This window comes from Siphateles boraxobius, unplaced genomic scaffold, assembly GCF_051911475.1.
Source record: "Siphateles boraxobius isolate OS27281-9 unplaced genomic scaffold, OSU_SipBor_1 18, whole genome shotgun sequence".
Lineage (NCBI taxonomy): Eukaryota > Metazoa > Chordata > Actinopteri > Cypriniformes > Leuciscidae > Siphateles > Siphateles boraxobius.
In genome coordinates this window covers 6,464,327-6,489,479 of record NW_027508788.1, presented here as the reverse complement: position 1 = coordinate 6,489,479, position 25,153 = coordinate 6,464,327, and the positions used below count along the sequence as shown (strand labels likewise).

Sequence of the window (25,153 nt, the reverse complement as noted above, 5' to 3'; positions counted from 1 at the left end):
TGACATATTTTAAGAAATGTCAGTGCAAGTTGTTTTTTTTGTTAAAGCAGCTCAAACATGCATTTTAGTTTAGGAGAAGGCTTAAGACTTGTCTGTGAAACCGGGGGATAAAGTTCTGTTCAAGCACAAAATGTTTAATGATTTATGTTTTGTATTGAGATAAACTATAATGAGACAGCCCACTTTTTCAATGTCATATTCCTTTTCTCCACAGGGACTCTTAATGTAACTATTTAAATATTATACTTTATTTCTCCTTTTTTGTAACAAGAACATTTCTGTTCAGAAGGTCACTGTTAAGTCTGAACTGAGCATGAGAGGAACTCATGAACATTTACGGCATGTACATTTAAAATATCTACCACATTGGTCAATTGCTGTCCACATGTTGTAACGTCAATTGCAATCCGGTAATTGCATTTCCGTTCTGGAAATCACTTTGCTGGTGTCCCTTGGACTTTCAAATATGTGGACATTGTTGTTAAAGGTCCTTAAGATAATGATGATGTCAAAGATAAGCACCTCATATCCATCCAAAGTACAGGAAAAATCCACATTTACAAGCAAATGAAATCACAGGGGAAGTTAACTTACAAATGGGGAATTAGTCATTATTACAAATAATATCTGTGTCATAGGGATGTACTGTTCAGTGTTCAGTACAAAGGCAAAGTGAAGTAATGTTTTCACATTTCTAAATGTGGATTTTTTTTGTCACTTTTCATGTTCTCTAAATAGTGTATATAGAATATAGTCTTAAACTGAGAATGCCCTTTAGATTTAAACTGAGATGGCAAAGACTGGTAGATAGATAGACAGACAGACATGAACAGGTTGAAACACAACAAAAGGAACCCGACTCATTAAATAAACAATGACATTTTATTAGTAAAAAATGCTTTTTAAGAAAATCATCACACATTAAATTACATTGTAAATGATGTTAATAATCAGTATTATAATCTGTATAACAATTTCTTTTTCCATTTCAACGCATGGAAATGCTAAACCCGTGTACAATAAAATACAGCAGAGCCATTACTTGGAAAAACTGCATTTTCTTGTGAGCACAAACTATAACAAATTAAAACTTTAACAATCTACAACGTTTAACACTGTCAGAAGTATTTTGTCTTTTAAATCCTATCTTACTAAATCCACTATATTATACTTAACAGTATAAGTTAAAATTTTGAAAGAACTTTTGTTTTGTTACACTGTTTTGCCAAATGCCACAAATTTGACGGTATATTAGTACAATAAAATAAGTATATAAGATACATTTTTTGGCTTTTAAAGTCAGTTCATTCAAGATGTATTTTGTTGAAATTTGTGTGGGGAAAAGTTAAGGACATGGAAAGGTTCTTAAAAAAAGACTTTTCAGAGGTACCGATTTTCTATGTAACCCTTTGAAATTGTATTAAATAAAAATGAGTATAAACTAATTGATTTCACCTAAAAGATTCAACAGTTACTGAAATGAAAGATGACCGGCATCTACCAAAATTGCTTGATCTTTTGGTATCACTGAAAAGAAACTCAATAAAACATACAACTAACAATTTCACATATGTCAGATTGGGCAATAAAATATCTTCTGCTACTTAATATGGACGCTAATTAATGCAAATGGCACAGGTATAATATTCCCTCTATATATTTCCTTCAGAGCCGTACCGCAACACGGATCAGAGTGTTATGAGCTCATGTCTACAGTTTTAAAATATTGCAGCCCATCAGCATTATGGGTCTCATATAAATACAGACATCTGTGTTAATACAGTCAACTGCATGTACCTAGATGGTAATAAAATCTACTGTACATTTAAGACAAAGGTGATATTTACATCCCGAATAAACTTTATCAAATGCGATGGTTAATGATGTGGTTATAATACAATGCAAAAACTAGAATGCTAATGATTTACATACAAAAAGGTAGCAATGCACATATAAATGGTCCCTTTTTTGCAGAAATGAACACCATGGATACCATGGACTTTGCTTTTGCCTTTTCTGGCCCCATCAGTGGAACGCCACATAATTCTCTGGGATGAGTCCAGTTTTGCCATTATATGTAGCTTGGAGCCAGCCAGGTTCCACTGAAGCATACACTGCATGGACATTAAGACAAACACATAACAATAAAGAGTTAAATGCAGAATAACTGAGTGCACAACATTCTACATAGCCTTTCGTATTTCTGTTTCCTTATAAAAGTAAAGTAGAGGCTCATGGTTACCATTGGAGAAGAGCGCCCCCTGAGGAAAGCTGAGCTCATGACTGTGCTCCGCTTGACAGGAAAACAAGGCTTTAGCCTCTCTGTAAAAACACCAGAGGGAGTTAGAGACATGACCAATAAGGAAACTCACCAACATCCCTGACAACATCAACAACACTTAACCTTTGGCTGTTCTTAGTACACACGATATCAAGAAATTCAGTCAAATTACAGAACATTTGAATGCCTATCATTTAAAAAGTTTTAAACATGAATTTGATTGTTTTCAGTGACCAATAGCCTTTTTAAAACACATTTTACATTTTAAAAAAAATTCATTTTAAGAGTGAGAAGGGCTGGAAAAAACACAACACAACAACACCTCAAATATACAGAAATACCTTTCACAGGAATAAATTCCATTTTAAAATATTAAAACAGAAAACAGTTACTTTAAATTGTAATAATATTTCTCAATATCATTGCTTCACTGTATCAAATAAATGCAAAAAGTTAGAAAATCTTAACGACCCCAAATTTTTGAAAAGTAGTGTATAAGGAAAAATTACAGGACAATGACATAAAATAGACCTTAGAAATAACCTCATAAGATATAACATAGCATAAATAATATCTGATCACGACTGTAGTGTCTTTCTCTTAGCTTTAGCACTTTAGCTGATGTGACATTAATCTGACTCATTACCTTCCCATTGTGGGCTGTGAAATCACAGGATTCTCAAAGATTGCTGCTCGGCAGGCCACACTGGGGGATAAAAGCATGGCACATTTGATCTCATATTGATATCAACTTAGATCAGTGTAACAAACTGATTTTACATTATGACAGAAATCACTGAGAAGGTTTTTACTTACATGGATCCCGGTCTCTGGTAGCCATTGCTGGCTGAGGAGTCAGCTCTGTATCTCACGCTCTCTTTAGGAGGAAGATCAGGCAGATGGAGGGACTTGAAACTGTCTCTCTGACCGCGTGACACCAGGCTCTGGACGGAGCCGTGACAACTTCTGAAACCTGAGCGTTACCAAGAAACGTATATGTGTGTGTGAATCATTATGTCTTGGAAAATGTATCAAAGTTGTATGCAAAAAATGTGTTGTTTCTTTTTCTTATGTTTCAAATGCTTTCTGTAGCCCAACGCCACAAGGGGGAACTAGTGAACAATGTTTGTTCTATACTTCCTTCTGTAGTCAAGGCCAACAGGCCTTGGGAGAGACTAGGGAGCAGGATTTTATAATCAACTTAAACTAAAACATTTCTCATTAAGTTTAACTTGATGTCCTAGAATTACTTAAACTGAAATATAGACTTATAAAAAAACAATTGATAAAAAATAACAAAACACACAAAACTAAAACTCTAACGAAAATGAAAACCAAAAACCAAAAATATTTCAAAATAATCTCTCAGTGATACTAAAATAATACTTCTAGGGAGGTAGAGAAACTGTTTTAGATGTTTGCATTCTTGAGGTGAGAATAATGCACATAGAGGCAAACGAAACAAGAAGCCTTATGATAATTTGTTAATTTGCTTACCCAGTTCATTTAAAAGTGTTTGTTCGATAATAAATGAATATGCATGACTGAACTTTATCAATTCTGTATTTTAGAACTAACCCTCATAGCTCTCTTAAAGCTTGCTTAATTTTTATCGCCAATTGACCTGGCGTTATTTTCCAGGTAAAATTCACTGCATTCTTCTGATGTTGTTGTTTATTTGCACATGCTGGTAGTGTTCTGTTGAAGGGTGGATAGTGCGTTGTTAGTGGATAAGATGCAGGATTTCGTGAATTCGCCTCCACATTGTGCAAAAATGCAGCTAAACGTACTCTTTCTTACCCTCAGAAATGTGAAGTGAAGTGAGAGAAGAGCAGGAGGACAGACTGCGTCGTTCTTCCCCATGATCCTCCAGTGTCTCTCCAAGGGTCCTCTGGAGGATCTCTGAAGCCAGAGAGCTTCGATCTCCTGGGCTTGTACTCAGTGCTTCTTCCCATTCTCCGTCGGTCTTGTTGGCATCCTCTTTGGAGCTGGAATCGGGGCTGGCGGTGCAAGGAGGGCTTTTGGGTCCATTAGAGGAGGGAGATGAAGTGGTCCAGCACAGACTCCCTGATGCCTTGTGTTTGGAACGTGATGGGGAGCCCGTCTTAGAGCAGCTGTTCTGCTCTGAAGAGTGCGACGAGAGAGACTCCATACTGCCCATGGGAGTGCTACTCGGACTGCTGCTGAAAGTGTCACCTGATGGGGAGAAGGGGTTAAATTGACTCCTCTAACAGATGGACTGAATGCCTGTCTATGGGGACACTCACTGTCAGCATCAGCCAGGCACAGGGTGGGAGGGTACAGGCCTCTGGATTTACGGGACCCTGAGGATAGGCAGATGGCTTTGCTGCGGCGGGCACTGGCACTGGCACTGGCACGAGACTGAGAGTGAGGCTGAGGCTGTGGCAGGGGGACGTTAGGGTCCGGAGCTTGATGAAATATCTAAAAAAAGGAAAAAAAAGATACCAAGAATGTTTTGGAAACTGTGATTTAATTAACTTATTTAAAATAGGTTGTAACATTATAAGTAAATGTCTTTACTGTCACTTTTGATCAATTCAATGTGCCCTTGCTGAATAAAATTATCCACTGCTTTAAAAAAATCTATATTTATTTTACATTATTATTATTAATAACCATTTATTTTTACATTTTTTCCATTGCTGTAATCTAATGCTCCCTTATAGTAAGAACACTACTAATTTCATAACATTGTTAAATTTAATCTTTATCAAACCTCAAAATGAATATCCATTTTTCATTTTATGCATTATAATGCTTCAATGCCAAAATTCCCTTATAGCATTTAAAAAAACTGATTTTAGTATTATTAAGCATGTTATTTTGAGTTTATTCAGGCAAAATATTATAGAATTGTAATATCGGATATTTACTAGTTATTGGCAGTAACATGAATTATTTATCAGCCAGAATTGCAAATATTGATGCAAACTTGTTGAAAAGCCTTTTAAGGGTAAACATAGTAGTCAGATAAGCAATTCTCATCTTTTATTTAATCATTTGTTCCTCTATCAGCATGCTGTCTATTAAAAAGAGTCGTTTGTTTAAATGATCACCTTATCATAGTTTTCTATCAGGATCTCTACAACAATATTTTGAAATTTGATGTTCATCATGGCAGCAACTGTCTCCTCCTGAGAGCGCATGAGTGTTGGGCCAAAAATCACACCCAGGTTAGACACGGTCATCAGATTCTTCTGACTATGAGTGGAAACCCTGTCAAAAACAGCAGAGCATTGTTTTTAAAAACACCATGGTTAGCACCACCTTGTGGAATTTAAAGTGCACTCATGAACCAATGTAATAGACGTGCAGTTACTTCTTCAATGTTCAAGAACTAGAGCTACATACACATGCAGATGTTTTATCAGAATGTCCAGCATCTCTTTATTCTTGTCGGGAAGCTTGTGGACGAGGGCGTGAACAGCACAGACCCTGTAGTTCTGATCATCAGACTCTAAAAAAAAGAGAGCAATCCAAAGACATCTAATCATTAAATAAACAAGTCACAGGTGGACATGATGAGGAGTTCATCGAGGACAGAACATGCCAGAACTCACTGACTGCCATGATGAAGTCTTTGTGGAGTCTGTAGGTCATGAGAGGTTCTGCCAGACACCTGTAGGAAACAGAAGGACTTACTTTTTTTCCTCAATAACATGCCATTTTCAAAAAGTAAAAATGACGTCAATTATTTATAAACCTGAGGTAATTCTTCAGGCCACTGGTGATGGTCTTGTTATCCCAGGTGTCTGGGTCAAGGTCCATATCTGCAGGAGCTTTGGTTGCTGGAAGGGTCAAATTGACTAATATTAAATGGAATTTGGCTTCAAAAACGTCTGCTTAAGGTTACTGTAAATAGTGTGTATTTCCAACAAACAATAATTTTTTATAACAACATTAAAAAAAGTCATTATGTTAAAGTCTTCATGTATATAAATGTATCAGGTTTCTGTGAGCAAAAAAGAAAGCATTCTATAGTACTGGATTTCTGGATTACTGTACCAAACACTGAGGTCATCAATCGCTGGACTTTAGAGTTAACTCCACCAATTCTGTACAGCCCCATTGTGTTAATGCCTAGACATGAAAGGGAAAATACAGTTTTGTTTGGACATGCAGTATCATTCAAAATTTAAGGTCAGTGAGATTTTTTGGAAAAAGTCTCTTATGCTCTTCAAGACTGCATTTATTTGATCAAAAATACAGTAAAAACTGCAATATTGCAAAATATTATGATTTTCTATTTTAATATATTTTAATAATATTTCATATTTATAACTGGCAAAGCTTCATTTTCAGAAGCCATTACTCTACTGATTAATTTTTTAAAAAGCATTTATTTTAAATAGAAGTTTTTGTAACCATGTAAAAGTCTTTACTGTCACTTTTGATTAATTTAATGCATCCTTGTTGATAGGGCTGTAAAATCGATTAATCGCATCTAACATAAAAGTCTGTGTTTACATAACACACACAGGCGCACAAAAAAAAAGATATATACACATACACAGACATACACACACACACACACATTTTGTAAACAGAATTTTATGTTAGATGCAATAAATTACGATTAATCGATTTTTACTTGTTTAACAAAAGTATTCATTTATTTAAAAAATGTTTTATCTTACAGCCACAAAACATTGGAATGGTGGTGTACATACATGCACATAAATGTACATAATACATGTCATAATATATGTAATGCAAAACTTAAATTAAGTGAAAAGGATGCAGAGACTCACCTCTTGTTTCCACAAGCTCTATACACTTCCTTACAAAATTAAAGCCTGCTTCATTTAGGAATGCTGTGGACAGAGTGTTTATATGTTACATAAAAATGAGGCTAACGCAGGTGAACTATTTATGTCTTATAAATTAACATGCAAGTGGATGCAAGTTCAAATTGAACAGTATATCTATATTACAAACTGCCAAATTAATCCATTCTCTATATACACCAAAAATGACAATTAAATAGAACTTACTTTCCTCTTTCTTGCTCAGAAGTGCTGGAAGGGTGTAAATCTAAAAGAAATCAACATATGTTTATAAAACACTAAATATAAATGTGATTTAAAGCATATACATTAATGCATTACATTACATAATCCATATCTTTTCTAGGAAATAAATTATAGGGCCGTATATACAAAATACAATTTATAGTTTCATACTATAAACATACACCCACTAATAATCCTTTGTATATAAGAAATTCACAAACTCAGCTAAATAATAGCAGTGCAATGAGGGTCAAATGAGTTGAAGGCAATAAACTAGAGCTGACGGTATAAGAGTCAAAACAAAGAGTCATTAGCGAAGTGTAAATTCTCAGCTGTCATCTTTTTCCTGTCCATGTGTACACTATTCATTGCCTGGAGTTCAAAGAGCCTCTATAACAACAATTACGTGTCTATAATGGGAAAGGGAGTCAGTGATACATTGGGCTACAGAAAAAAGAAAACCTCTTTAAAGTACAAAAATAATGACCGGTAAAATTTCCTTGTCTGTCATTGGTCAGCCAAACAGATCATTCTGACTTACGCCATTGGTTGGACCGCCCTTTATTTTACAGGCTTTTACTATTATCTTATCACAATTTAGAAAGCCTTTCTTTACAATGAAGCTCTTGCACTATGAACAGACATATGTTTATCAAACCGAGAGCAGAGTCTCATTTTGAGCATAGTCGGCAGGGCAGCTGCTATTACCGGCTCTTTTCCGTCCATGGCTTCCATCCACAGCCTTCTGTTGGATTCAGAGAGAGCCTGAAGGGTGATGATGCCATCCCTGTGGGACAGATTGACAGACTTTAACTCTCAACTCCTGGTGTAAGATGAGAGGATGAGTAAGAATTTTGCATAATTTATCTGTTTATTTATTACTTTTTTTAAATCAAGCTCTAAGCATCATGCCTATGCATAATGAGAGCTTTATAAAGCTTGCAAACAAAGTCGCAAAAAGCATTTTTTGTTTCTTTACTGCCATTCACAGCTCCAACACGGTATAAAAAAATCAGGTAACACTTTATTTTACAGTGTCCTTGTTACATATGTTACATGTACCTACCATAGTAATAACAGTAAATTATGCATAATTACATGCAACTAACCCTCAACCAAATCCTAATCCTACCCTTACCCTATAGTAAGTACATGTAGTTGCTTAATATTATTCAGTACTTAAATATATAATTACATTGTAACAATGACACCTTAAAATAAAGTGTAACCAAAAAACATATTTAATCTGAGTTGTGAGGTTGCAGACCGAATTAATGCAATGAGTTAAAGGGCCAGGTACCAAAAAATAAATCAAACACACGTCTTTTTTATTTAAGTTGTGATATATACTAAACTAAGCTTTTTGTTTAGTATGTTAGGCAACTGTTACATAGCATTAAAAAGTAACTTATGGTTTGTTCACACTTGTAGCTCGGTTCTCTTGTTTGTTTGTTTTTGGACCAAAAACGAAAATGATACATTTAGTCCTAATCATTTTTAACACTGAACCTAAATACACAAAACAAAACAAAAAACAGCTTTTATGACGTATATTTTGCGACTGTACTTATCGAACATTCCAAACAATGCTGTTTGCGGCCTAAATGCACTCATTGTGTGTGCGTATATATGATGGTATTTACCAGCTGAGAACTCAAAAAGAGTTTATCAAGTGTGTAAAAGAGTCGAAACAGTGCCAGGAATTCCACCATTGCACACAAATGAAGATCTGCTGCAAGAATACACAGATCCGACACCTGAAAAGACATTTTCAGACCCTCTGAAAATGTGGGTCTTGGTCTGCTTTGTTTGGTAAGCAGTGTTCAAACTTATTCAAATGAGCTGCGTTAACAGAGCATTCGTACCAGAGTTTGTTTTAAACAAACCAAACCTTTCAAGTATGAACACACCCTTTAATATAGCACATTATGGGAAGGGAGCTCGTTTTTTATTAAAAGTGATATTGTTATAACACGGCAGCAGCTCAGGATAAAAGTGCAACGTACCGATGGGCTTTATAGAAACATTGCAGGTAACTGAACAGAAGCCCTTCACAGGGTTTACCTCTTCAGTTATGAGGAGAGAAAAGAAGGGATGGAATGAAGGAGAGTGTTGAAAATGACAGACCGAAGAGAGCATTAAACACAACAATCTCCTGTAACACACTCAAATTTCCCTCATTGTTACAGCCTTTCCACAAACCTTTCCACCACCTCAATGTCGAAGCAGAATCGCTTGTCAATAGAGTCAGTCCTCCGTCTGATGCAGGACTTCAGCTTAAACATCTCAGGGGGTCTCATGATCAGTCCATTCTATCAATGGAAGACAAAAGGAATCAAAATATAGTAATGAGAGATTAAGCTAATAACATTTAGGCCCGGTTTCACAGACAGGGTTTGGATCAAGCCAGGATTAGGCCTTAGATCAATTATGACATTTAAGTAGCTTTTATAAAGATACCTTAGGAAAATACATTACTGGTGTGCATCTTGAGGCAAAAGAATGGCATTGACATATTGTAAGATATGTTAGTGGAAGTTGCTTTCAGATAAAACAGCTCAAACCAGCATTATAGTCAGGAACTAGCTTAAGCAATGTCTGTGAAACCGGGGGGTTAAATTCTAAACATTAAATACCTGTTTGCCTCCAGACTTGAATTCAGAGTTGCTCATCATAAACATTTTGGTCCCTTTCTCATACGTGCAGTAATGTCGACTCCATGTGCACCCCAAAGGTCCTTCAACAGAAGACAGGTGATCATTAGTGCACATATATATATATATATATATATATATATATGTATATAGTGCATGCATACAGTATATATAAACAGTCTACTTGAAATTCAATATTCTAAAAGTACACTGCTCAGGAGGATCCTCACGTTTCTCTTGCACATAGAGGAAGCCCTCCATGGTCCACTGTCCAGGAGCTTTAAAGTCCTGCTCTGCAGACCTTATCCTTTTCATCAAATTCTCCACTTCCTGTCTTGTGCTCTCAAAATTATTCCTTGTCTTCAGAGGGAACATCAAAACAACAGTGTTGGTTCTATAGGGACATCACTGTAATCCAAAGTACAGTTCCTTCCATATGCAGAAATACAGTAAATACTGCATATTCTAATATATAACACAGGATTGAGTCACACAATCAACGATTTTATAACAAGTTTAATTACACAGTGGCTTTTATGTAAAGATAATGTGTTTGTTGGCTCATTTTAAAACTGATATGTCAGGCCACGTCATCTGAAGTCTCTTACATTCTGGAGGTTGAACTGTAGCTGTTGCTTGTAGGGTTCAAACTCGTGTGCCAGTTCGTAACCCTCATGGTAGAAGGTGAACAGTCCCTGGAGGAAAGCCAGCAGCTGTGAAAACGACAGAGGCAGTTGTATAGAAGCAATATCACACTCATCTACCCATTTATAGGTTGACAGATGTGCAGGATGTGGCTGTTATCATCCTTTTCGTTCAGATAGGCATGTGCTTCAGAGAAACAACACTGTTACAAGATGTGCCGATAGATTAAAAGCAGTCTAGCAGTTTTCTCTCAGCAAGAGGAAGTCTTCATATTTCTCATCTCCCCAAATAAAAGCTGCATTCATAGCACTGCAGAAATGGAAATAAGTGCGTCTTACCGGCTCAACAAACTCAAATTTTTTCCTCTCTTGCACTTCTTGGATTTTGAAAACATATTCCAGGGAGGCATCATAGAAGACCTGTCTTTCCTTATTTATCTGGGTGTCTGCCTATAAAAGAATCACTTATAATCAAACCATTTTGTGAGGGTGAAGGAAATAGTTCAAAAAATATCTTATATATAGTGTACTTCAAGTTACCTCCTGCAAAAGGGACTCTTTTTTTCTGGAAGAAAGGCTTAAGTGCTTCTCCAAAACCGTGTAATATTTCTCTGTCTCTTTGTCAAATTTCTTCTTCCCTTCCTACAAAAAAAAAAAAAAAAGTAACATGAGTTGGAATTTCCTGTACTGTAATTTTGGTGATAAATGTTTTTTGCAGAGACAAGACATTATATAAAAACGTTAGATTTGTAAACAAACACCATGTAAGAGTCTCGTGAAACCATGAGGAGAGTTTTTATTTGATTATTTACATTCTATAGCTCAAAAACAACTCATGAAATTTAAAAACCAGTGGATGGCAGACTCATATTTGACTTTTAAATAACTTGAATTCAAGTGACATTTAGGCCGGCACAGAATCTACCGACAAAATATTCTGCTGAAAGCCCTACAGATTTCCACAAATTCGAATGGCCATTATTTATTTATTTTACTATATATATATATATATATATATAGGTCAATACTTTATTTGTTTACTTATATATATTACTTATATATATATATATATATATATTTGTATATAGTTCCATTTTATTTGTATTAAATAGGCTACAATTAAAACATTTTAATTTATAAATAAATGAAATACATATTGCTTATTATTTCAATAAAATTCTACTTATTTCCACATGATAGCATGATTGTTTTTGTTTTACTTATTATAAATGAAATCATTTTTTACAACATGTTCCGTATAGCTTTCTGAAGAAGTGTTTGGATGCAGATTCTGCACAGCTGTGTTTAAAATAATTTACCAAATTCAAATATATACAGCCGAATTTGACATATTAACACCCAAAGTCAGAACAAAAATTTTTAAATATATAAACGAAAATGTGCAGATTCCGTATGGGTCTATAACATATAAAAAAAAAAAACAGTCACCAACTAAAGCACAACAAACAACCTTTTTTGAATTTTTTAAATATTTTTAACAAAGCATCATTTTTTATTCCACAATAAAACTATTTATTGTGGACAATTTAACAATCTAGTACGATCCAGCAAATACAGTTAACAAGAAACTAAATGACACATCAGTGACTCAACAGCTCAGCTGTTTGGGAGTAAAGTGCAACTTCAGGACATGTGCAGCATGTATACACACTTCCTTAGTCACTGAGGTACCATCAGTGAAGAGTGTGATAAAGCCAATGACATGTAACCATAGATTTAAAAAAAACAACAAACACTGTGTGTATTCTAATTCTATGGGACATCCTATGGCTCTAAATGAGGCAGAGTAAAGATGTTTACAGTAGACAAGACCCCCACTTCCTGTGCCCGAACTGACTGCCCCTATTTACGTTGTACGAAGCGTTTATGTTCTGCTGACCTCCAGCAGTGAGAATCTTTTTCTTGAGACTGCAACTGAAACCAGTTTGAAGCTGTTTGTTTTTCCTGTTTGACATCAGCCCAACCTTTCCCATGACCCTCTAATGGACACGCCGTCTAAACTACAGACTGGAGTTGCTGAACAACAAACTGGAGGAATGTCATGTTTGACATGCTTAGTCCAGTTTCTAGGCCCATCTGCTGGCTAGCAATGACATCACTCTCTCTAGGAATGTGTTCTTTCTGTTCAAGGGTTTTAAGAAGACATGCATGCAGGGACTTATCAAGGAAAATATTTTCTCTGCATTAAAGAAACACTTCTGAAAGTAGTGTAACAGAGGTAGCAAGGGTCTCAAGCTTTTTTTATTCTCTCTTTTTTTTCAAATTTAGATGCGTCAGCCTTGTTATACAGTGTGCTATTGAGCCCCTAAAGGGACAAGGTGATGGGAAAAAAGATATGAGGTGGGAGGAAAAATTATGTCAAACCTTTTGCATTCTCTCACAAAAGTTTTGAAATATATTATATGCATGTACACTAGCATTCAAAAGATTTTTTTTTAAATTAATGAATACTTTAGTTCTGCCAGAACTCATTAAAACGATCAAAAGTGACAGTAACAGCGTTTATGTTACAAAAGATTTCTAGTTTAAATAAATACTGTTTCTAATAAGAATATGTTTAATTGATTTCCGAAGGATCATGTGACACTGAAGAGGCTGGAGTAATGATGCTGAAAATTCAGCTTTGCTATCCCAGGAATAAATTATATTTTAAAATACATTCAAACAGAAAATGGTTATTTTAAATTGTAATAATATTTCACAATATTACTGTTTTTACTGTATTTCGGGTCAAATAAATGCAGCCTTAAATAGACTATTTCAAAAACATAAAAAAACCCAAAAAACTTACATATAAATATTAAAAACATGAATTATTTGGAACATCTATATATTATTATTTTTTCGGTTTTCATTCATCATTTTCATTCCAGTTCTGACCTAATATTTACATGTATTAAGTCGGAAATAGATTGTATGAGACAGTGTTTTGGATATGCGCGGGATGTTGGACAGCCGGACTGCCATTCCCTTTGGCCTCCATCATGTCTCAATGTCTAAGTTAAGCGAGTTCCTTTGCTGCTCTTGCTGAAGAGCATCGGGCCAAAACTCCCAAATAAGGCATGGAGTGTTCTGGCTCTGGATCTTTGAGCTCAACAGGCAGCGCTCCAGCTCTTCTAATGTGACTGGAGGGGTCACATTCACAGATCACCAGGGCTCCCATGCAGCACAAGAGTAAGAGCAAGAGTAAAGTCTGGTAATAAACATGCCTTTTAGCACAGCCCTCACAGGCCATTTCATCATCATGCTGGTCAATGTGGCATTACAGTATCTGGGTATAATTTAACTGCTCTTGTCTTCAACAGGTGTTTGTAATTTCCCCCTTCCTGCAGGATTTCACAGATCTATATTGACCGTATAGGATCCTGTCACAGGCAGCGAAGGTAAAAATTACTTTCCGCTGACATGAAGAGCATTAACTCACAATGGGGTCTAAGAACTTACTTTGGCTGCTCCAATCTGCTCTTTGCGAAACTTCTCCAGCGGTGTGATCAAGACGTCATCAGCGTTTTGTATCTAAATAGGAAAAAAAGAAAGAAAAAAAAAACAATCTTCAAATAGTCTAGTATGACAAACCAAAACCAATGAATAATACCTTTATTAACAATAAAACCAATAGTCCTTGAGGAAAAAGTTTGCTTTGTACAGCCTTGAGATGGTCTAAAATAGCCTTTCAATACATCCGGCCTGCATTCCTCAGTATTAGGTTTAAAATAGGTCAAATAGATGAGAATTTGAGCAGATGGAAAAAGGATAGTGATATTGACAAAAAAGGTTTGATATTGTTTGAAATATTTTAATTAAAAGAAAGGAAACACTTGCAATATTTCGAAATAAATAAAAAAAGGTTTTCACCTTATGACAAAAACATCAAAATCCACTCATTTTACAATCTCTAGTGTTAAAAACCTCATTCACCAATGTGGTGCTCATTGTGTGAACTCATCGACATCAGTCTGTTTCTGCTAATAGTTAACAGCCGGCGAACAGTGCATGAACAGTATCCAAGGGAATTACTTTTATTTACTGTAAAATAACGGCGCTATAATTAGTACCATTTTCATGTAGGCACTCCAATTGGAAAAACACACAATTACATACACTAGTTTGTAACACTACACCTTTTATACACTTTCCCAGGCACAGCACGTAGGACTTCATGTCTCGCTGGAGAATTGGTCAAAATAAGTTCCACATGCTTGCCTGCGCTCAGCCAGCGGCAGCGCTGACCATCCATCTCTACAGGCTCCTTCCACCCACATCAAAATTAATGGAATTCGCACTTACAAATAATAGAAATGTACAGACTCCCAAGTGGGTCCAGATGTATGCTACAGGCTTTAAAAGTATATAAGTGACAACTTAATTTCTAAGATATGCATGCATTTCCTGTTCGGCTCAATGTGCACAGCTGAGTTTTTCCCTTATAGTGTAAACAAACAGCATATTTATACTAGATTGCGGTTTAGTTTACCGTATATGTTATACATAAAATACTGAACTTTCATTTTAAACTTTAATATTGTTATTGGAAAGCACTAAGCAAGTCAAACAAGCTTGTCGTACACAAACATGCATGACAGGCTTATAAGCATAAGAAAGATGAGCTGCATGTGGGGCATATAAGAGTATCTCAACATGAATATTCTTTGTATTCATGTGAGTTTCATATGGTTTACGGTTCATATTATATGTCACAATCTGAATTAATCTTGTCATAAAGAGGTCAAATGATCTAATATTTTAAGAAACTTACTGACCTTGAGGATCTGCAGAGATCATTTCCTGTTTTGTGTCTCTGCATTTTGGTCACACCATGACTTCTATTTGGCACACTAAATTTTCAAAATTAATGAGCAGGGAAGCATTTTTATTATATTTTTTTTTTAAAAGAACAACAACAATTATAGATTATGCCAAACTACTTAAAGTGATAGTTCACCCAAAAATGGTGATAGAATTTTGATTTTTGGGAGAACCTTAAGATTTTCCTCCATTATTTTACCAGGACAACTGCATCACCCTAATCCCTAAATTGCATCAAGTTATGCCTCCCCCAAAATGATCAAAATACATTTTAATGCAGAAATCTAAAACCATACTCATAATAGTATAGGTGTATTCAAGTCAACGTAGCAAAATTGCAAATGTATGTCAAAAGTTTTATGTAGCCTTAAGTATTTATGTAATATATATATATTTATGTTTACATAAGTATTTACTTATGTTAGTATTTATTTACTTCTTTCAATACGTTAGCTACATGGAGGTTTATATAGCAAGTCATGTTTATATGGGCTATGTCATATAGTTATATATGTAGATTTATATAGGTTATTATGTTTATTATTTTTTATGTTCATGTATGTGTCTTTTTTCTCGTACCTCATTTAGGGTATGTTTACACGACAACAATATGATTAAAACGGAGAAGTTTTTCCTTTGAGTTTTCCGCATACAGACGACACCATTGTCAAAACCATCCTCATTCACACGGATCCGTGAAAACGAGTGAAAACGCTGTATTCTACTGCCAGGCCGTTATGGCAATGAAACACTATAGACTGAACACGTAACACGCATGTGCATGATGTCATCGTCTTCATATTTGCGTTTTTTTGCCGTTTACACGGAGATCGTTTTCAAAAACTTGCAATTTGAAACCTGTTTTCAAAACTTTGCGTTTTCAGGCACCCAAAACGCTGTTGTCGTGTAAACGAATGGCCAAAACGCATACTAATTTTAATGTTTTTTGTTGAAAACGGTGTTGTGTAAACAGCCCCTTAGTTTTCTGTTCGATTCTAGTGTTTGCTGTTAGTTTGTTAATTGGTTCAGTTCTTCCATTCCCTGCCTGTTTGTTTCTATGGTTACAGATTGATTTGATTCCTCAGTTCAGGTGTGTTTCATTAATGATCTTGTTAGATCCTTTGTTTGCCCTGGTACTTAAGCCTTCACTTTCTGTTAGTTCCTGGTCTTGCATTGTTGTTGACTGATGTCAATGTGTTTGTGTTTCCTTCATGTTATACTCTGGTTCATTGTTTTGATTCTTGGGTTAAAGATTTATTTGGAGTATCTCCTTCGTCGTGCGCTTCATTATAGCCACCACCGGTGACATTATGTTCATATATTGTTACATGCGCAGCACCGTGTTACTGTGAGGCATGCCGTTTCATTCCTTTGTATGTCTCCGCATATAGCGGAATGACAATAAAGCTCACTTGAACTCGAACTTGAGTGCTTATTGTTCAACTCATTAAAGCAAGGGGCTTTTAGCACTTCAGATACAGCAGAATGCCAAGCGCTCCACTGGGTACACACAATCACTCTGTTTTCTCAAGAGTTTTTCCTGTCTAAATTTCCCATGGCCCTTTTTAGCCGGAGAGGAAGCTCACTTCTTACATCAGTCTGATCCATCATGTAGAAAAATGCCTCCCACTTAAAGCGAAGCAAGCTGGCAGTGCGCCTAAGATAAAAGTACCAGTGGATATGAAACTATCTGATAATCTGGCAGAACACAATGGCAGAAGTTCAATAAAACACTACAGTTGTGTTTACATAATGATTCACCGTTACACAGCCTCTGGACCTGACCGTCTCGCCACTATGCTCCAGTAACACAGAGTACTTCCCATCTGCACCCCTGTGGGAGGGCAAAGCATTTACTAGGAGTTATTCACCCCTTGGCTCTGTTATTGTATGTCTATGAATGAAAAGGCCCTCAGGGACTTTCACAGCTTGACGGAGGTGTTTGTCATCCTGAGAGGCCCAACGCAGGAGCCTGTGAGACTGAAGCGTAGCATGGCCACTGTCTGCAGGAAGTAAAGAAACTGTAGGAGGCTGCTGGGTAATTCTTCCCCTGAGGCTCTTCACACAGCTCCGCTGACCCACTCTCCTTTCTCCAACGAACAATGGATAGGACTGAAACTGCAGCCTGGATGCTGGGGCTCTCCAGGCAAATGCAACATATTTAATATCTTCTTGTGCAAATCAAGGGTTTCCATGTCAAAATTAATTGGTGTATTGACACATTTTGAACTTAATCCACTTTCAGGGTCATTTCTGTAACACATGAATATGCTTTTGTGCTGTAATTAAGCACGTACTTCCATAAAAGGTTATATTAGCCTTTCAGAACAATTCTCTGCTGAAGCTCAAAACACTATTTTTTTTTACTTGATTATAAACAATGTAATATTAACAGAATGTGTAACAGGGTGGAAATAAAGAGCTAAAGTTAGCCATCTGTTGGATTTTGAAAATAAAATACAGATTTCTGTCATTTTATCAAACTGGATGGACTATTGTAGAATAAATCAAAGAATCAGAGAATGTTTGTGTTGTTGTTTGACAACAGAAAATGATGTCACTTCCTGGTAGATGATGTCATTCATGAATCGGTTTCTTAGTTAAAGGTAAATTATAAAAAACACTAACAAGATGGACAAACTTCAATTGGCCTGCCCTATATAAATCTGGAAAATTTCTTATTTAAAAAAAGCCAGTTCTTCATTTTAGAAGTTATAAAATCTGCTTAAACTAAAGTAGTGAAATTATTTCAAATTCAAACAAATGTCATGACTTTCATATGTTCACTTTATAGTAACATTGTGATAAAAGAAAACTATCCTCTTTAAGTTTAAGAAATGATGAGAACATAGAGCAGAAATGAATCACCAACATGACATATTGCGCAAGGGAGCATTACTCAGGTCTCTCACTGAGAAAAGAAAAAATGTTGTGATCTACAGATTGGAAAAGTTATCTTCACAAAGTATGAGCCAACAACACTGTGTCATGAGTGGATGACCTAAGGTCTGACCTCAGTGTTTTTATTAGACATCCGGACACAAGCCCAGAAGACACAAAAGAGATGCTTGTCTTTGTTACAATAGAGACTGCTGTCACAGTCACACCATTACAGCTAAGTACTTGGGCTTTCGTTTAGAAAACGTGAGTTTTAGATTGGGCCAGAAGTCAATCTGGTCTACAAAGTGATAATCAATAAAATCATGATATGATCACTAAAAAGTTTGTCCAAAGAAAAAAAAAAATGAAGTGTCTGTTTATAAATTTCAAATATGGTTGATTGCAGCTATCAAAAGATACAAATATGTACACACTTCCATTCAAAAGTTTGGAGTCAGTATTGTTTTAATACTTTTATTTAGCAAGGGTGTATTAAATTTATCAAAAGTTAGAGAAAAGAAATTTATAATTTAGCAAAATATTCAATAAATGCTGTTCTTTTGAGCTTTCTATTCATCTGATAAAATAAAAGTCAACTAATATTAATCTAATAAGATGCATCGTGGTTACCACTTTCCACAAAAATATTAAGCAACTGTTTTTAACATTGATAAGAAATGTTTCTTGAGCATCAAACCAGCATATTTAAATGATTTCTGAAGGATCATGTGACATGAATAATGGATGCTGAAAATCAGTTTTGCCATCACAGGAATAAACTGCATTTTTAAACATATTCAAATAGAACAGTTATTTTAAAATGTAATAATTTTTCACAATAAATCTGTTTTTACTGATCAAATAAATGCAGCATTGTTGAGCGTAAGAGACTTCTTTTTAAACCATAAAAATAAAATACCTTACCAATCTACAATATCCATAATAGAAACTCAGGTCAATGTGTGGATGAATCCTAAACAAAGCTGCATGTTAGTTAACATGTGGGTAGGGTCACCAGTGAAGCACAGAGGAGCATTGTTTGCCTGGTGAGGTCTTTCACTGCTGTACTATGACTAATGATCCACCAGCTGCAGCAGTGCATGCCAGTAATATTCCCTGGCAGGACGTTGCCTTATGAATAATGCCATTAAAAGCACCAATTAGCTCCTGTAGCTGATGGCAAAGATGATGCTATGAGTGATATTTCATTATTGTCTGCACTTGTTGATCTGTGCCGTTTCCCTTCCCTCCGCGAAGGATCATGACCGAGAGAAAGCATCTTTTGGTAGACGGCCTGTTTCTCAGAACTGCGAAAGCTCACAGAAAAACTCACTCAAAATAGCGCTAAACCATTAGCCTAGGAGTGTGCTATGAAGCTTTAACCATGTGTGAGCAATGCCACATAAAAGGAACAATAAAGAGACAACTACTATATAAGAAAACAATCACTATGGTTACTTCAAATTACGATGCCTGCGGCAAATTTGAAGTGAACAACATCATGTAGTGTGTTTACAGCCATCACTGAGATATTACACCCACATAACCAATCAAAAATGAAAATGATGTCATCATTCCATGGAAAGCAAAATCCGACATTTTTACTTCTATTCAGCAAGGATACCTTAAATTGATTAAAAGTGACATTTGTAATGTTACAAAAGATTATGTCAAATAAATTCTGTTCTTTTATACTTACTATTCATCAAAGAATCCTGAAAAAATGCATCATGGTTTCAAGAAAATATTAAATTGTATTCAACATAATAAGAAATATTTCATCAGCCTAAGAATGATTTCTGAAGGATCATGTGACACTGAAGCCTGGAGTAATGATGCTGAAAATTCTGCTTTACCATCACAAGAATAAATTACATTTTAAAATAGATTCAATAGAAAAAAGTGATATTAAATAGAAATAATATTTCACAAAACATCATTAAGTATCATCATCATTATCACAAATACTTATTCAATCAACATTTCACCAAACTTTTGAACAGGTTCAAAGCAACTTACAAGTCGTCGTCTTTCCTCCTCCACTGTGTTCAGTAGCTGGGAGAATTCCTTCAGTGACTGGGCTGTGATAAGAGAGAAGGAATTCCAATCATGACTGAAATTACTCGATCAGCACATCTGATTTTGCTCTTTGAACTTTTGGCACAAAGGAAATACAGAAAACCTGCACATAATATTAGCCAGGAAGAAAAAAATATCATTGCCACCCACAACTGAGAACTGATCAATGCACAAAGGGGTATTCAAACAGCAGACCACATGTTCAAGATGTAGAAATGTGAGAGTAACATAAAGCATGTTTCCTGTATGAGCCCTGCATGTGTGCAACATGGTCAGTCGTAGAAAAAAAATGAAGACAAATCATTCAATAAGCCAAATTGCATGTTTTATAGTGATCCTTTATCTAGTGATCTAATTTGCCTTGTTTTAATGTTTACAGGACACGATTCTTGAAAAATAATTCAGATGTATTGTAAAATCAGCACCTGAGAAATGTGGGAGATAATCTAAAATAAACCACTGTTGATATTATGTAACACTACTAAAAGCACATGATGATTCTGAGTATGTGCTTCTGTTTTTGTTTTTTTTTGTTTTTGTTTTTTTAACAAAGGATGCTTTGGATGCATCACTTCCTGTGCTGGAATATACAGCATTTTTCAGTTTGGCGATAAGAAAGGGTCCCACCTCACAGTTCCTCTCATCATTCTACTGGGATTTTAACCAATTAAGAACTCAGATAAGAACTACTTTCTATTAGGAGCAGAGACCTACAGATAAACACACCCTCGTCATTTAAAAAAATCATGTTACAACAAGATAAATCTGCTTTGATGGAGAGGAGAACCATAAATTCACTATACTGTTGAGATGTTCATTTCACGTTAGAACAACCGCAATGCTTTCTGATATTCTGGTTTTTCGCAAACGCAAAAGTTTGGGGTCGTCAGATTTTTTAAATACTTTGTTTGAAAGCCACCTCTCATGCTCATCAAGGCTGCATTGATTTGATCAAAAATACAGGAAAACAGTAATATTTTAAAACGTTATTACACTTTAAAATAACTTTTTCCTATTAGTTTTTCAGCAGCCAATACTTCAGACTTCAGTCTCACGTGATCATGAAATCATTCTAATATACTGATTTGGTGCTTAAGAAACATTTCTTATTATTATCAAAGTATATTCTTGTGGAAACCGTGATACATTTTATCTTCAGAATTCTTTGATTAATTGAAAGTTCAAAAGAACAGTATTTATTTGAAATAGAAATCTTTTGTAACAAAGAAACAATGGCTTTGCTGTCATTTTTGAGCCATTTAATGTATCATAGCTGAATAAAAGTATTAACTTCTTTCAAAAAAATATCTGTCATCATACTGACCCCAAACTTTGGAAAGGTAGTGTATGGTCATTATTTCTGGCTGGTTTTTTTTCTGTTCAATCCAGTATCTCTAATAAATGGCTTAAACTTCAAATTATCAGTCTCAACAGTCTAAATATCTGACAATGTTATGACCGAAATGGGAAGCCAGAAAGGAACATTCTGATTCCTTGAACTTTCTTGCAGATAGTTGTTTGGGTTCATTCAGCAATTGTCTCAGTCTGATAAAGAACCATTCTGTTGTGTTTGACACTATGGAGCTGTGGTACTACAGCAATGTGCGGTGTTCTCAGTTTTATTAGACATTATTTGTTACTGTTGGCGGGTGACTGAGAACCGACAGCTGCAAATAAAAAGCTTATAGAGACATGAAAATTTGAGAGATTGTTTTATTGCTTGCATCATTGTTTATAGCTTAAAGGGATAATTAACACAACAAATGAATATTCTGTCATTATTTAAGCACCGTCATCATGCCGTTCCAAACCTGTATGACTTTTTTTTTTCTGTGAAAGACAAAATAATTATTTATAGCTAAATGACCAAGCTGGTCTTTTCAATACAATGAAAGCGAATGGTGATCACAGCAATACATTTTTTAAGGTAAGATTTATGGGTCCCACTTTATATTAAGTGGCTTTAAGTACTATGTACTTACATCGAAAAGTGTACTTATTGTGTTCATGTTGTATTCTAAAACACTTTTGCTGCTATTGAGGTGTGATACGGGTAAGGTTAGGGTCAGGTGTGTGTGATACGGGTAAGGTTAGGGTCAGGTGTGGTGGTATGGGTAGGTTTAAGGGTGGGTTAAGGTGTAAGGGAAGGGTCAACTGTGTAATTACAAATGTAATTACATTTATTACAGCTGTAATTACATGCAGGCATTTTCAAAATATAAGTACAATGTAAAAAAATATATGTACACAATACGTCCATTGTATCAAATTATTAATTTCAATGTAAGTACATAGTACTTAAAGCCACTTAATATAAAGTGGGACCGATTTTTTGGGGAATATTGACTTAAATTTCAATCTTTTTCTCACACAAAGCTATTTTTTTTTGTTATTATTTATAGTGCTTTTTTGGGCTCGCCTAACTCTGGTCCCCTCCCCGTTCATTGTATGGATCAGAGCAGCTCAGACATTCTGCTAAACTACTTCTTTTGAATTTCATGAAAGAAACTGGTTTACTGGTTTAGAAAGACAAGAAGGTAAGTCCATGATGACAGAATTTTTTTTATTTTTGGGTAAACTATTCATATTAAAAATATAATTTAATAAATGATATGATTGTTCACATAATTATCATCTTGGTCATTTGCTAACTACTTACCAATATTAATCTCATCATCTGTCTCTGCATCTCCAATGCATTCAAACTGGAAATCCTGAAGGGACTGGGAAAATTTCTGCACAGCTGCAGAAAGATCTGTTGAATAGACAATTATTTTTATTATTGTTATTTTATAGGAGCTTCCTTGTCTTTTCAGCATATTCACTTTGATTTGTTTAGTCTAACAGGAAGGAGATGACATCACAAATACTTATTCAATCAAAGCATTATTGCAAAGCAAGATTAAAGTCTTTATGGGAAAACATTCACTGGCTTTTGTTTGGTACAAAAGCCAGAATGAGCCTTCTGCCAAATTGCTTTGAGGCAGAGAATAAAGATGAAAGTTGTGAAAGAGAATATTGTTGAAAATAACAAGATATAACCAAAGCTTTGGACCTAAAGTTCAAAGACTAAAACTTGTAAAAAGCAAGTCCATCTAGAGGGAGGCAGGAGGAGCCCTGCAAGTGAAGTGGCAGATAACAGCATATCTAGCACTCTCCTTTCTGATATCATATCAGATGATGATCCCAGCTGAATAAACAAGCATCTGATGATGGCATACACCACATTAGAGTGGTTAAATATGTATTTACATAACAGGGAGAGTGACACTTGAAATTATTAGCTAATTGAGATCTTTAGACCCATACTAGTTGTATTTTCAAGTAGTCAGATGAAATGTCTAGGTATTCAAGAGGGCAAAAGGTCAGCTGCTAGTTTGTTCCTTTCTTTTGGGAAGACTGAACTGCACTTTCTCAAGACATCAGTTCAGAGAGCACAATTCTCACTCTTATTTAAATAAGGCCCCAGGTAACAAAAAGTGAAGTAAATAAATACAAGCAATAGCCTACTAACAACAGTCAGCAACACTTATTACAACAAAAAGATTTATGAGCAAAAAATGCCAAACTAAGCATATGTGTATATGGATTTTTTTATGAGGATCTGAGAATCCTTTTTTCAAGGGTGGGCTACTACAAATTTGAGCGCTTAAACTTAATTAAATCATAGGATATCTTACATGAAAAAAAAAAACACGACCTGTAACGTTAACTTACTTTTAAGCGCGCTAATAAGCATATTTCCATCTTTGATTAGTTCCTTAATAAATTTATTAGTACGATCCAGCTCAATTTCGTGGCATTTGAGTCGCTCTCTGAAGTCAGGACTGTCCAGAAAAGAATCACTGAATTCCAGCGCCGGGAGCCCCATTGTAAAAGTGCGGATGAATGAAACCGTGAAACAAAACCTGACGAACACCAGCAACCGAGAAGCTTTAACCCTCAGGAAAAGTCGATTTCTTAAAAATGTAAACTTTCCACGGTTACGAGTCCCGAAACACCGTATCCCGAAATCCCACTTCCGGCATTTTGTTTCCCTGTTCAATCACTGAGAGGTTCAGTAGTAGAGAGAAAGCGAGTGTAGCGGTGACTCCTACTGGTCTATCCCGCTCACCTACACTAAAACATGAGGACATGATTAGGCGACTGTGCTGTTGTTTGGTATGTAGGCTACAACACCCTCCTGAGGTGACTGGAGAAGTTGTATGTATATGAAATTATAGATTATTATTTTTAAAAGAAAGAAAGAAAGAAAGAAAGAAAGAAAGAAAGAAAGAAAGAAAGAAAGAAAGAAAGAAAGAGTGCTGGATTTATGTTTTATGTTAAAAATATTCTAAATCAGCAGATTCTCATGTTTAATTTAATATAACTTTCACAAAAGTGTTTGATGTACAAACATGCCATGATAGGGACCAGAAAATGTTAACAAAATGAGTAGGCCACATCTGACAACTGGCAGTGACTACACACAGACACACACATGTTGGATTTTGTTGGGCATTCCATTGACATAATCATTTATATAGGCTGTAGGTCTACAAACTGTATATTCTAACCCATAAACCTACCCAGAAAACGTTCTGCATCATTACATTTTCAAAAATATCACTTGATTTTAAATGATTTATAAGCTGTTGTGTTTTCCTCATGGGGACCAAAAAAAGTCCCTACACACACACACACACACACACACACACACACACACACACACACAGGGCACGCGCGCAGACGTACACGTGTTTTTACTCCTGGCTT

The 25,153-nt window shown here is 35.5% G+C and overlaps 2 protein-coding genes across 3 annotated transcripts in view; one reads left to right on the top strand and one right to left on the bottom strand.

Moving 5' to 3' along the window:
- LOC143740943 (uncharacterized) overlaps positions 1 to 25,153 on the top strand; it is a 77,268-nt gene that overhangs the window by 13,109 nt on the left and 39,006 nt on the right. The window lies entirely within an intron of this gene.
- On the bottom strand, positions 869 to 24,519 carry arhgap42a (Rho GTPase activating protein 42a). 2 transcript variants are annotated; one of them, XM_077233097.1, is made up of 25 exons: positions 24,116 to 24,495; positions 23,058 to 23,153; positions 20,339 to 20,400; positions 14,078 to 14,149; positions 11,153 to 11,254; positions 10,952 to 11,062; positions 10,577 to 10,681; positions 10,199 to 10,328; positions 9,951 to 10,051; positions 9,517 to 9,626; positions 9,321 to 9,380; positions 8,023 to 8,101; positions 7,297 to 7,336; positions 7,054 to 7,116; positions 6,308 to 6,382; positions 6,006 to 6,090; positions 5,863 to 5,921; positions 5,654 to 5,759; positions 5,359 to 5,518; positions 4,549 to 4,723; positions 4,082 to 4,477; positions 3,098 to 3,254; positions 2,928 to 2,987; positions 2,243 to 2,322; positions 869 to 2,114 (listed from the first exon to the last, which is right to left on the bottom strand). In XM_077233097.1, exons 1-25 carry the CDS (start codon positions 24,267 to 24,269, stop codon positions 2,026 to 2,028), a joined length of 2,727 nt encoding a protein of 908 aa, XP_077089212.1. In that variant the 5' UTR covers positions 24,270 to 24,495; the 3' UTR covers positions 869 to 2,025. The 2 variants fall into 2 exon arrangements, with proteins under 2 accessions (XP_077089212.1, XP_077089213.1); XM_077233098.1 differs by lacking the exon at positions 9,321 to 9,380 and having other exon boundaries at positions 24,116 to 24,519.

Bases quoted from the DNA above. Each gene is read 5' to 3' on its own strand.
- arhgap42a (XM_077233097.1), bottom strand. From the start codon at position 24,269: ATGGGGCTCCCGGCGCTGGAATTCAGTGATTCTTTTCTGGACAGTCCT. The intron at 10,052-10,198 runs GTGAGGATCCTC...CTTCTGTTGAAG, and splicing joins CCTCTATGTGCAAGAGAAAC to GACCTTTGGGGTGCACATGG. The intron at 6,091-6,307 runs GTACAGTAATCC...TGACCCTTCCAG, and splicing joins ATTGATGACCTCAGTGTTTG to CAACCAAAGCTCCTGCAGAT.